This window comes from Monodon monoceros, unplaced genomic scaffold (genome assembly GCF_005190385.1).
Source record: "Monodon monoceros isolate NGI ecotype Baffin Bay Population unplaced genomic scaffold, NGI_Narwhal_1 Super_Scaffold_5, whole genome shotgun sequence".
Taxonomy (NCBI): Eukaryota; Metazoa; Chordata; class Mammalia; order Artiodactyla; family Monodontidae; genus Monodon; species Monodon monoceros.
In genome coordinates this window covers 105068590-105081789 of record NW_021703782.1, presented here as the reverse complement: position 1 = coordinate 105081789, position 13200 = coordinate 105068590, and the positions used below count along the sequence as shown (strand labels likewise).

The 13200-nt window shown below is 42.0% G+C and overlaps 1 protein-coding gene across 3 annotated transcripts in view; it reads right to left on the bottom strand.

The window, feature by feature from the left end:
• The window catches only part of GARNL3 (GTPase activating Rap/RanGAP domain like 3), a 153915-nt gene that overhangs the window by 56395 nt on the left and 84320 nt on the right, over positions 1–13200 (bottom strand). For 2 of the 3 annotated variants that reach the window (XM_029203628.1, XM_029203629.1), the window contains exons 7-8: positions 2815–2879; positions 117–180 (exon numbers count right to left, since the gene is read on the bottom strand). In XM_029203628.1, the coding sequence (XP_029059461.1) occupies positions 117–180; positions 2815–2879 (129 nt within the window). Of the gene's footprint in view, positions 1–116; positions 181–2814; positions 3491–13200 lie in introns of all 3 variants that reach the window. The other variant, XM_029203630.1, reaches the window with a different exon arrangement.

Sequence of the window (13200 nt, the reverse complement as noted above, 5' to 3'; positions counted from 1 at the left end):
ATGATGAGAACCACTGGTGATTCTGGTTGGGATCCTAGGCTAAGAATCACTGATGATTTGTCAGTTCTAACACTGTGATCAAATTTATACAATTATGAAGCACAAAATTCTGTTACCTTTTGTATCTCAGGATGAAAAATTTCCCTGGGGCCTTTCTCGAATTTGTCCAGATTCATGGCACTGAAATAGAATGGACAGAGTGAGCCGCAGTGTGGTGGAAATTTAAATAATGTGGAGCCAGTCTCAGGTCTTCAGGAAAGCTAAGTATTATCTCCTAGAAAATCATAGCTGGATTCCCTGAAGGGCCACAGGAGGTACAAACCAACAAGGAGTGATCAATGAAGGAACATATGCGAGTAACCAACCGCAGTGACTGTACCCTGAGCACACTCACAGAGTAAGAGAGGGAGGGGGGAACTGAGAGCATCTGTTTCAGGCAACCTTGACTAATCTCCATGATTCTTACTTTTATTTACTAAAAAAGTGATTCACTGACATTTACATAGCAATTAATGATGAAATGTAATTAAGATGACCTGACGTGTCTTTCTTCCTTTGGCAATTCCTCTCCCATTTAGGGCAAAAGGCTGTCCTTAGCAGGATTGTTCTTTTATGTTTTGCTTTGGACAAGCAACGTGAATTTCCTTGAGCTAAGTTCCTCTAGAGGTAAAACAAGGAAACTGGACTAGACGTTGTCTAAGGCCCCTTTCAGCAAGAATCCTCATATTTGTAAATGAAAGGTAAAAATAATAGCTAATATTTACAGAGTATTTACTATATGCCAGGCACCCTGCTAAATGCTTTACATGGATTATCTCATTTAATCTCTATGAGGCAAGTACTATTTTATCCCCATTTTAAGGATGAGTAAGTTGAGGCTCAGAAGTTAAAGAAATAGTCCAGGATAACAACGCTGTGAAGTAGTGGAGCCATGATGTGAACTCAGGCTTATCTGACTCCATAGTATTTATATTTTAATTTCCTTTTAAGTTTCCAAGTTCATGATTGTAACAAACAGAGATAGAATATTTTCTTCTGGGCTTCCCTGGTGGCGCAGTGGTTGAGAACCCACCTGCCGATGCAGGGGACATGGGTTTGTGCCCCAGTCTGGGAAGATGCCGTGGAGCAGCTGGGCCTGTGAGCCATGGCCGCTGAGCCTACGCGTCCAGAGCCTGTGCTCCACAACAGGAGAGGCCACAACAGTGAGAGGCCCGCATACCGCCAAAAAAAAAAAAAAAATATATATATATATATATATATATATATATGGTTTTCTTTTTCTTCTATTGGCAGCAACTGTAGACGTTTTAATCTTCGCATCTTTAAAAATACTCTCTTGCTGCAGCTTGCTCTGGCTATAAGTGGAGGACTGAAAAGTGAAGGCCTACTCAGACAATTAAATGAAATTACAACTCAGTGAAATCCCTGGTCTTTAAATATACAGAAGAAAGGAGCTGGAGAAACTTCATTTTAAAAGAAGAAGAAGAAAAAAGGATTCACAGAAATTTAAGCCCATATAATTCAAACTATTGCTCTCAAAGCAAGTTAAGATTTAGAAGCAGCAAGATACTTCTGTGCTCAAGAAAAAGGTTAACCTCTGCACAGATGCCCTCTTAGTTCGGGCTTCAGACTGGCCAGGAGAAAGATCATGGGGCCTGGGGAGAAGGTCTGCAATCTGAAGACGAAGTCAAGCTTGAACGTGAGATATGAAATGTTTTACTTCTTAATCCTTGGACCCTTTCATCAGCCAATTGCAATCCCTAACTGACAGTCAAGTTTGTCACTCTAACAGACATTCTGGCAAGTACGAGTCGTGGGTGGGAACATCGAAAACACCACCTCCTGCCACCACCTAGTTGCAGATAAATCAAGACTAAATCACCAGGCCACCAGGATAAGGTCTCAGACTCACACAGGATGGCATTAGTGATTGACAGCCCAAGCCCTGGCATCACACGAACCCAGGTTTAATTCCCAGCTCTGTGGTTTACCAGCTGTGAGATCTTTGTCAAATCTCTTCAACTCTCTGAGGCTCCGATTCCTCCTATGCGGAGTGGTGGTAGTAATATATCTACTTTATGGAGCTGATTTAAAGATTCCCCAAGAGAATGCTTGTCAAGCATTTAGCACAGCACCTAACAAACAGAAGCTACCGTTACTATGATGTAACATCTTAGCTGGTGACAGAGCAACAGGCCGACCGACCTGCGTGGTGGCATTCCCGAGGGGAGGCTGCCACCCGACATGGGGGAGAGATGAGAGGGAGGTGGAAAGATGGGAGCACGAGAGGCAGCTGAGCACCGAGCAGCGACCGGTTCCTTCCATTCATTTAACTTTCTGTTGGTGAAGAATAAGCACGTTCTTCTCAGAGAAGCATTTGCTGACATCTGAGTTCTATTTCAAACCAGAAAAATGAAAGGAAAAAATTTCTTGATTTTCTTTACGAAACCAAAATATTTGCATGCGTGCCGGAAAAAAGAAGCAGGTGACGCATGCAGAACACAAATGCTTGAGAGCAAAGCTCGGAACCAGCCGGACCTGGACTTGCGCCTCAGTCCTACTATACACAAGCAGTGTGATCTTGGCTTTGTCCTTCCGGGCCTCTATTTCCTCATCCATAAAATGGGGACAATAACACTATCTGTCCTATAGGGCTGCTGTGAAGATTCAGTGAGGTAATGCATGTCAAGAGCTTAGCAAAATGTTGAGTATAACGCCAAGGTCCAAGGAAATAGCAAGCTGACATCAGAATGATCACAGGAAAAAACCCATTTATGGGTGCCAGGTGTTGGGTTTCTGCTCATTCGTACTCACCTTAAGATGGACTTCACAGAGAGCGTTTTTGTGGGGCTGTAGGGAAGGCATATTTTCTGGGTACCCTGGAAAGTCAAAACAGCAAACCAGTGAGAAGTCTGGCAATTTCCAGCTCTGAGAGAGTCTTACCTGGTCATTTAAAAGAAACCCATATCCAGTCTTTCTCATTTTTCTTCATATATATAAATACATTTTATGTTAGAAAAACTCTGAGGTTTTTCTAACATAAAATGTTAGAGGTTCGACAGCATCTTCCACCATTCCCCCCTACCTGGCATTTACGCTTTTCTTTTCTTTTTTTTTTTTCCCATTGGGTCTTCGTTGCTGTGCATGGGCTTTTCTCTAGTTGCGGTGAGCGGGGGCTACTCTTCGTTGCTGTGTGCACACTTCTCATTGTGGTGGCTTCTCTTGTTATGGAGCACAGGTTCTAGGTGCACGGGCTTCAGTAGTTGTGGCATGCAGGCTCAGTAGTTGTGGCACACGGGCTTAGTTACTCCTTGGCATATGGGATCTTCCTGGACCAGGGATCTTACCCTTGTCCCCTGCATTGGCAGGTGGGCTCTTAACCACTGTGCCACCAGGGAAGTCCCGGCATTTATGCTTTAAGCATTATTCTTCAGCGTCTGGACTGCTGGGTCCGCTCTGTCTCAGGTGCTGTGATGAGCAGATGAGCCGTCTGAACCAGAGGAGAAGGGGGTTTGGTCTCTGAGCCAAGAATTGGATCAGCCTCAAAGATCAGAAGAAGAAAACTGTCTCCACACATTCAACGGGACCCAAATGTGATTCCTCCAGGTCAAAGAGTTTTTAAACTAGAAATCACCCGATTCTTTCAGAGAAGTTTTCATAATGTGTACTTTTATATTTGTCTGTGTTTACTTATTTAAAGTCTGTTTCTTCCTCTCTGCATGAGTGCACATTGTGACCAACTCATAGGAAGTACTCAATCAATACTGGCTGAACAAAAGGGAATGAAGGAAGGATTGCCTGATGGCTCAGTCCCACGTCTGAGCACCCAGGAGAGATGAGGGCTAGTCTCTTTTACAATCTCCAAGAAAGAGACGATACAGATTTATAATTCACAAAGCATTTATACTACATACTTATTTAGCAAAAGAGATTATGATGCAGTCCACGTATAAAATTCCCTTTCTAACTATGACTAATAATAACATCGGCAGCACAAACAGCTAGAGGAGGGAAAGGACATTCCTTGTAGGAATCAGGCAAGTTTGTTCGTGTTTTCGGGACACATCTGCAAACTCATGTGTCTGAGCCCTGACCAATGGCACGGAGTGGAGTTCCCCAAACTTTTCAAGCCCATGATCTCTTTTGGCAAACTAAACTTTCACACCCAGGGCCCTGGAGAACTGGGTATTCTCACCCCTACTCCAGGCTGGGGATGAGTATGTCTTCCCAGTTATGTGTCAGAAGTTGCACTAGGTAGAGCCCTTCTTTTGGATTCTCTACTAGCCAAGGAAATTAGGTTGAGCTTTTTCTTTTTTTTTGTAGTTTGCATTAAGTAGATTTAAAAAAATTTCTACATATAAACATTATGATAGGAATATGCATTTTCAAATTCCACATGACCCACCCACTGAAACCTGAGTTAGTCCTGTGGCCTTGCTTTTTCACCAGCCCCAGCTTACGTCATACTGTGGTCACCTGTGTGGGATGCCAACCCATCTAGAACAGGGTCTTGAATCTGACCTTCTTGCTTGTCTACCTTTTCTTCTCACCAAACACACCAAAGGCAGCTTTTAAGAGAAGACCGGGGCAGCTTTGCGGGGAATGTATGGAATGGGCGAGGGAGGATCAGCCCTGCCTGGGTGCTGGTATCATCGTCACAAGCTGCTGAAATGGATGTGAAACCCAGGGCTCTTGGGATTGTGGATCTGTATTTTTCTTCACTATAAAGGGGTAAAGCTCTTCCTCCCCGTCATTTTTTTTTTGTGGCTTTCCAGGGTTGCTGTTCTAGAAAAAACACCTTCCAGTTCTCTGTTTTCAGTGGAACCAAAAAATGCACAGGGAGAGTCAAGTACACGTGCATATCAGGCAACACCAGGTGAGCAGAGCAGGACACAGAAGTGCATGTCCACATTACCCCATTTAGCGCGTGCGTGCGTGTGTGTGTGTGTGTGTGTGTGTTTACGGACAGATGTCGAGAAGGACACTGCAGTGATTATCACTGGGTAGTTGGATTTTTTTTTTTTTTGATCCTCTTCTTTTTCACTTGCTGTATTGTCTGGATGGAATTTTTACAAGTGTGAGTCATTTTTTCTCTTTGGGTTTAGAAGGAACACAGCCAGAGATGTGCAAGACAGTTTCTAGCAGGGTTTATACGTTTAGCTGTGTTTCTGTTTAATGAGAGAATGTGAGCTCACGGGTGGAGGGAGGGAGCGCTGAGTCACCTGCACTGTTGGATTCCCCACAGCCTCCAGCGCTGGCTTTGGGCCAACAGGGGCTCAATAACTGACCCTGATGCCGATGTTCTGCTTTGATGTGTTCATCTCCTCACTGCCTTTCAGTGGGCAGCAAACACCTACCCAGCCCTGCACATAATTTAGGGCCAAGAGAAGAGGCTCTGGATTTGGGCATTGGCACTTCTCAGAAGAAGGGGATTAATGCTCCTTCTGCCCACCTCATGCTGCCTCCACGGTGGTCCTGGGTCTCAATCCCACCTCCCTGACTTCTCTCACCATCCAAGAGTCATCCCCAGAAGGCTCCTGTTTCTCTTGTATTTCCTGTTCCTTCTGTCTGGAACGTCCCCCCACCCCTCCCCCTACTCTCTATGTGGCTGGTTCCCTTTCATCCTGTGGGTCTCTTTAAATGTCACCTCCTCAGGAAGCGTTCCCTGGACGATCTCACTTTGGCAGGCCTCCGTATCGTTTGTTCTCTGTCTTCGTTTCCTTCAGAGTGCTCATCACAATTTATAACGTAATACAGACAATATCTTTGGAAATTAAAATAAGTAAAACTTCCCCTTGCCTTTGCCTCACTCTTCCTGCCCCAGTACCTGGCAACTGTCCCAGGTGAGGAGGTGAAGTGACTGTTTTCTGAAGGAAGAAGATAGGACTGAGAAAATCTCTTCCGGAGGGAGGTAGCAGAAGTGCGACATGGACCCTTGCCTCGGTGGAAGGAAAGAAGAGGAAGACAGGGAAGCTGAGGGGTTAGGTGCTGGGGCCCTTGACGCCTCCGTTCCAAGGGCAGGCCTTGATAGGGGTAGGGGTGGGGAAGCACATCAAGGTAAGACCTGGAGGCACCTGGACTAGAGGCTCACTTCCCAGGCATGGCCTTCCAGAGGAGTCATGAAGTCCAGGTAGAGCCTGTCTGAACACAGTGAGGGGCAGTAACTCGGTAGCTTCCAGCATGGATGGCCAGCAAGATTAGAGACCTGAGCCTAAGGCGACGCTCCCGCCTCCTCCCGTCTGACCCAGGGCTGAGAGAGTGCAGCACTTCCGAGAGGCTTGGCAACCAGCAGAGATCTGGGATCAGGTGAGAGCGTTCACATGTACAGTGACTTCACTACACGGAGCAAACGGCTGGGACACGGACTTCAGGGACAGGTGCTCTTCAGTGACCCCCCCAAAAGCCGAAGGAGACCAGTTACACCTCAGTGGTTGCTTTTCCACAGCAGAAACCAGAAAGAAACCAGAGGGCCCCGTGTGGATCCCAGGTCCTCCTCTCCCACCACCATGAGGCCTCAGAGACCCTCTCTTCACATACCCAAACATTTACTTCAGGAGAAACAGGGCTAGGGAACTGAAATCGGAAAGGCTGATTATTTGTCCAAAAGAGACAGAGTCATCCGAAGAGAATATTTAAGCCAGAAGAGACTGTAATAGGCAAACGTAAGAAAAATAAGGAAAAAAAAAAATGGAGGGGGCCAGAAAACAGCCTTCCTGGTGCAGAAGGTAAGAGGCTTTGGATGAAGGCACCAGCCCTTCTCAGTAGGTGACTAAGGAGAAGAGATGATCACGCACTTGGGGAAAACTGGCACCCGTTCTCCAGCGTTATCTTCTAAAACTGACGCTTAAACTTGCTTCAAGGACAGCCATGCTGATGGCAAGACTGACCCCAACTGCAGTGGCATAGGGAGAGGGGTAAGGCCAAAACTTGTCTGCAGGAAATAATTCACGAGTAAGACCTAACTATTTTAGATCAGATTTTTACCTTAAACCTGCTTAAAGAAAGAAAAATTTCTGAAACATAACATAGAAGTTTATATAAATAGAGGTAGCAGAGCACACTGGTTAAGCTGGACTTCAATTCATTAATTATTAATCATTTCATGAATTCATTCAACAGATATTTATCGAGCTCCTTCTATGTCCCAGGCACTGGGCTTGCTGGTGGGGATACTGAAGACAAAGCAGTTATGTCCCCTCCTTTCATGGAGCTCACAGGAAAGGGAGAGTGAAAGCATGAGTCAAAGAATTACATCTAGAATTAGTTACGTACAGTGGTGACAGCTCAGCATGCAGTCCTGGGTTCTGCCTGGTCTGCCACCTCCCTCAGTCATGTCATTTAAGTTCCCTAAACTATAATAACACCTACGCATTTGGAGGACTTACCTGGCATACAGTAAGTGCTCAATAAATGTTAGATTTCATTGTTATTACTAGTACTAGTTTTAATCATCACAAAAAGTTCCTAGCCACAGTTTATTCTGTAGTGGTTCCTGGAAATTCTTTCTGGGCTTTTTGAAGTTGCTACTTTATTGCTATATAGGTATGCATGCATGCAAATGTGTGTGTATGTATGTGTGTATATAAAATTACGTTCCTTATGGGGATATATGTATATGTATAGCTGATTCACTTTGTTGTAAAGCAGAAACTAACATACCATTATAAAGTAATTATACTCCAATAAAGATGTTTAAAATTAAAAAAATTAAAAAAATTTTTTTTTAAATTACTGTTCTTTTAAGTTTCTGCTAATTTCTTTTCCAAAAAGAGCTACATAGCATTTTTTTTTTTTTTTTTGCGGTACGCGGGCCTCTCACTGCTGTGGCCTCTCCCGTTGCGGAGCACAGGCTCCGGACGCGCAGGCTCAGCAGTCACGGCCCACGGGCCCAGCTGTTCCGCGGCACGTGGGATCTTCCCGGACCTGGGCACGAACCCGCGTCCCCTGCATCGGCAGGCGGACTGTCAACCACTGCGCCACCAGGGAAGCCCTCCGTGGGCCGTGACTGCTGAGCCTGCGCGTCCGGAGCCTGTGCTCCGCAACGGGAGAGGCCACAGCAGTGAGAGGCCTGCGTACCGCAAAAAAAAAAAAAACAGCATGCAGAGAAGGCAGACAGCAGAAGCAAGAAGAACTACAATCCTGCAGGCTGTGGAACAAAAACCACATTCACAGAAAGATAGACAGGATGAAAAGGCAGAGGGCTATGTACCAGATGAAGTAACAAGATAAAACCCCAGAAAAACAACTAAATGAAGTGGAGATAGGCAACCTCCAGGAAAAGAATTCCGAATAATGATAGTGAAGATCATCCAGGACCTTGGAAAAAGAATGGAGGCAAAGGTCGAGAAGATGCAAGAAATGTTTAACAAAGACCTAGAAGAAGTAACGAACAAACAGAGATGAACAATACAATAACTGAAACGAAAACTACACTAGAAGGAATCAGTAGCAGAATAACTGAGGCAGAAGAACGCATAAGTGACCTGGAAGACAGAATGGTGGAATTCACTGCTGCGGAACAGAATAAAGAAAAAAGAATGAAAACAGCCTAAGAGACCTCTGGGACAACATTAAACGCAACAACATTCACATTATAGGGGCCCCAGAAGGAGAAGAGAGAGAGGAAGGACCCGAGAAAATATCTGAAGAGATTATAGTCGAAAACTTCCCTAACATGGGAAAGGAAATAGCCACCCAAGTCCAGGAAGCGCAGCAAGTCCCATACAGGATAAACCCAAGGAGAAACATGCCAAGACACAAAGTAATCAAACCGACAAAAATTAAAGACAAAGAAAAATTATTGAAAGCAGCAAGGGAAAAACGACAAATAACATACAAGGGAACTCCCATAAGGTTAACAGCTGATTTCTCAGCAGAAACTCTACAAGCCAGAAGGGAGTGGCATGATATATTTAAAGTGATGAAAGGGAAGAACCTACAACCAAGATTACTCTACCCGGCAAGGATCTCATTCAGATTCGACGGAGAAATCAAAAGCTTTACAGACAAGCAAAAGCTAAGAGAATTCAGAACCGCAAAACCAGCTTTACAACAAATGCTAAAGGAACTTATCTAAGTGGGAAACACAAGAGAAGAAAAGGACCTACAAAAACAAACCCAAAACAATTAAGAAAATGGTCACAGGAACATACATATCAATAACTACCTTAAATGTGAATGGATTAAATGCTCCAACCAAAAGACACAGGCTTGCTGAATGGATACAAAAACAAGACCCATATATATGCTGTCTACAAGAGACCCACTTCAGACCTAGGGACATGTATGTAACTGAAAGGACTGAAAGTGAGGGGATGGAAAAAGATATCCCATGCAAATGGAAATCAAAAGAAAGCTGGAGTAGCCATACTCATATCAGATAAAATAGACCTTAAAATAAAGAATGTTACAAGAGACAAGGAAGACACTACATAATGATCAAGGGATCAATCCAAGAAGAAGATGTAACAATTATAAATATATATGCACCCAACATAGGAGCACCTCAATACATAAGGCACCCGCTAACAGCTATAAAAGAGGAAATCGCCAGTAACACAGTAATAGTGGGAGACTTTAACACCTCACTTACACCAATGGACAGATCATCCAAAATGAAAATAAATAAGGAAACAGAAGCTTTAAATGACACAATAGACCAGATAGATTTAATTGATATTTATAGGACATTCCATCCAAAAACAGCAGATTACACTTTCTTCTCAAGTGCGCACGGAACATTCTCCAGGATAGATCACATCTTGGGTCACAAATCAAGCCTCAGTAAATTTAAGAAAATTGAAATCATATCAAGCATCTTTTCTGACCACAACGCTATAAGATTAGAAATGAATTACAGGGAAAAAAAACGTAAAAAACACAAACACATGGAGGCTAAACAATACATTACTAAGTAACCAAGAGATCACTGAAGAAATCAAAAAATACCTGGAGACAAATGACAATGAAAACACGACGATCCAAAACCTACGGGATGTAGCAAAAGCAGTTCTAAGGGGGAAGTTTATAGCTATACAAGCCTACCTCAAGAAACAAGAAAAATCTCAAATAAACAATCTAACCTTACACCTAAAGGAACTAGAGAAAGAAGAACAAACAAAACCCAAAGTTAGCAGAAGGAAAGAAATCAAAAAATCAGAGCAGAAATAAATGAAATAGAAACAAAGAAAACAAAGCAAAGATCAATAAAATTAAAAGCTGGTTCTTTGAGAAGATAAACAAAACTGATAAACCATTAGCCAGACTCATCAAGAAAAAGAGGGAGAGGACTCACTCAGATCAATAAAATTAGAAATGAAAAAGGGGAAGTTACAACAGACATCGCAGAAATACAAAGCATCCTAAGAGACTACTACAAGCAACTCTATGCCAATAAAATGGACAACCTGGAAGAAATGGACAAATTCTTAGAAAGGTATAACCTTCCAAGACTGAACCAGGAAGAAAAAGAAAATATGAACAGACCAATCACCAGTAATGAAATTGAAACTGTGATTAAAAATCTTCCAACAAACAAAAGTCCAGGACCAGGTGGCTTCACAGGTGAATTCTATCAAACATTTAGAGAAGAGCTAACACCCATCCTTCTCAAACTCTTCCAAAAATTTGTGGAGGGAAGAACACTACCAAACTCATTCTATGAGGCCACCATCACCCTGATACCAAAATCAGACAAAGATACTACAAAAAAACAAAATTACAGGCCAATATTACTGATGAATATAGATGCAAAAATCCTCAACAAAATACTAGCAAACAGAATGCAACAACACATTAAAAGGATCATACACCATGGTCAAGTGGGATTTATCCCAGGGATGCAAGGATTCTTCAATATACGCAAATCAATCAATGTGATGCACCATATTAACAAATTGAAGAATAAAAACCATATGATCAGCTAAATAGATGCAGAAAGAGCTTTTGACAAAATTCAACACCAATTTATGATAAAAACTCTCCAGAAAGTGGGCACAGAGGGAACCTACCTCAACATAATAAAGGCCATATACGACAAACCCACAGCAAACATCATTCTCAATGGTGAAAAACTGAAAGCATTTCCTCTAAGATCAGGAACAAGACAAAGGTGTCCACTCTCACCACTATTATTCAACATAGTTTTGGAAGTCCTAGCCATGGCAATCAGAGAAGAAAAGGAAATAAAAGGAATACAAATTGAAACAGAAGAAGTAAAACTCACTGTTTGGAGATGACATGATTCTATACATAGAGAATACTAAAGATGCCACCAGAAAACTACTAGAGCTAATCAATGAATTTGGTAAAGTTGCAGGATACAGCATTAATGCACAGAAATCTCTTGCATTCCTATACACTAATGATGAAAAATCTGAAAGAGAAATTAAGGAAACACTCCCAGTTACCACTGCAATGAAAAGAATAAAATATCTAGGAATAAACCTACCTAGGGAGACAAAAGACCTGTATGCAGAAAACTATAAGACACGGGTGAAAGAAATTAAAGATGATACCAACAGATGGAGAGATATACCATGTTCTTGGATTGGAAGAATCAATATTGTGAAAATGACTATACTACCCAAAGCAATCTACAGATTCAGTGCAATCCCTATCAAATTACCAATGGCATTTTTTATGGAACTGAACAGAAAATCTTAAAATTTGTATGGAGAAACAAAAGACCCCGAATAGCCAAAGCAGTCTTGAGGGAAAAAAATGGAGCTGGAGGAATCAGACTCCCTGACTTCAGACTATACTACAAAGCTACAGTAATCAAGAAAATATGGTACTGGCACAAAAAGAGAAACATAGATCAGTGGAAAAAGATAGAAAGCCCAGAGATAAACCCACGCACCTATGGTCAACTAATCTATGACAAAGGAGGCAAGGATATACCATGGAGAAAAGACAGTCTCTTCAATAAGTGGTGCTGGGAAAACTGGACAGCTACATGTAAAAGAATGAAATTAGAACACTCCCTAACACCATAACACAAAAATAAACTCAAAATGGATTAGAGACCTAAATGTAAGACCGGACACTATAAAACTCTTAGAGGAAAACATAGGAAGAACACTCTTTGACATAAATCACAGCAAGATCTTTTTTGATCCACCTCCTAGAGTAATGGAAATAAAAACAAAAATAATGAAATGAAAATGAAAAATGGGACCTAATGAAACTTCAAAGCTTTTGCACAGCAAAGAAAACCATAAACAAGACGTAAAGACAACCCTCAGAATGGGAGAAAATATTTGCAAAGGAATCAACGGACAAAGGATTAATCTCTAAAATATATAAACAGCTCATGCAGCTCAATATTAAAAAAATAAACAACCCAATCCAAAAATGGGCAGAAGACCTAAATAGACATTTCTCCAAAGAAGACATACAGATGGCCAAGAAGCACATGAAAAGCTGCTGAACATCACTAATTATTAGAGAAATGCAACTCAAAACTACAATGAGGTATCACCTCACACCAGTTAGAATGGGCATCATCAGAAAATCTACAAACAACAAATGCTGGAGAGGGTGTGGAGAAAAAAGAACCCTCTTGCACTGTTGGTGGGAATGTAAATTGATACAGCCACTATGGAGAACAGTATGGAGGTTCCTTAAAAAACTAGAAATAGAATTACCCTACGATCCAGCAATCTCACTACTGGGCATATACCCTGAGAAAACCATAATTCAAAAAGAGTCATGTACCACAATGTTCATTGTAGCACTGTTTACAATAGTCAGGTCACGGAAGCAACCTAAATGCCCATCGACAGATGAATGGATAAAGAAGATGTGGCACATATATACAATGGAATATTACTCAGCCATAAAAAGGAACGAAATTGGGTCATTTGTTTAGACGTGGATGGATCTAGAGACTGTCATACAGAGTGAAGTAAGTCAGAAAGAGAACAACAATTATCGTATATTAACGCATATAGGTGGAACCTAGAAAAATAGTACAGATGAACCGGTTTGCAGGGCAGAAATTGAGACACAGATGTAGAGAACAAATGTATGGACACCAAGTGGGGAAAGTGGCGGGGGTGGTGGTGGTGGTGGTGGTGTGATGAATTGGGAGATTGGGATTGACATGTATACACTGATGTGTATAAAATTGATGACTAATAAGAACCTGCTGTATATATATATATATATATATATATATATATATATATATATATATAT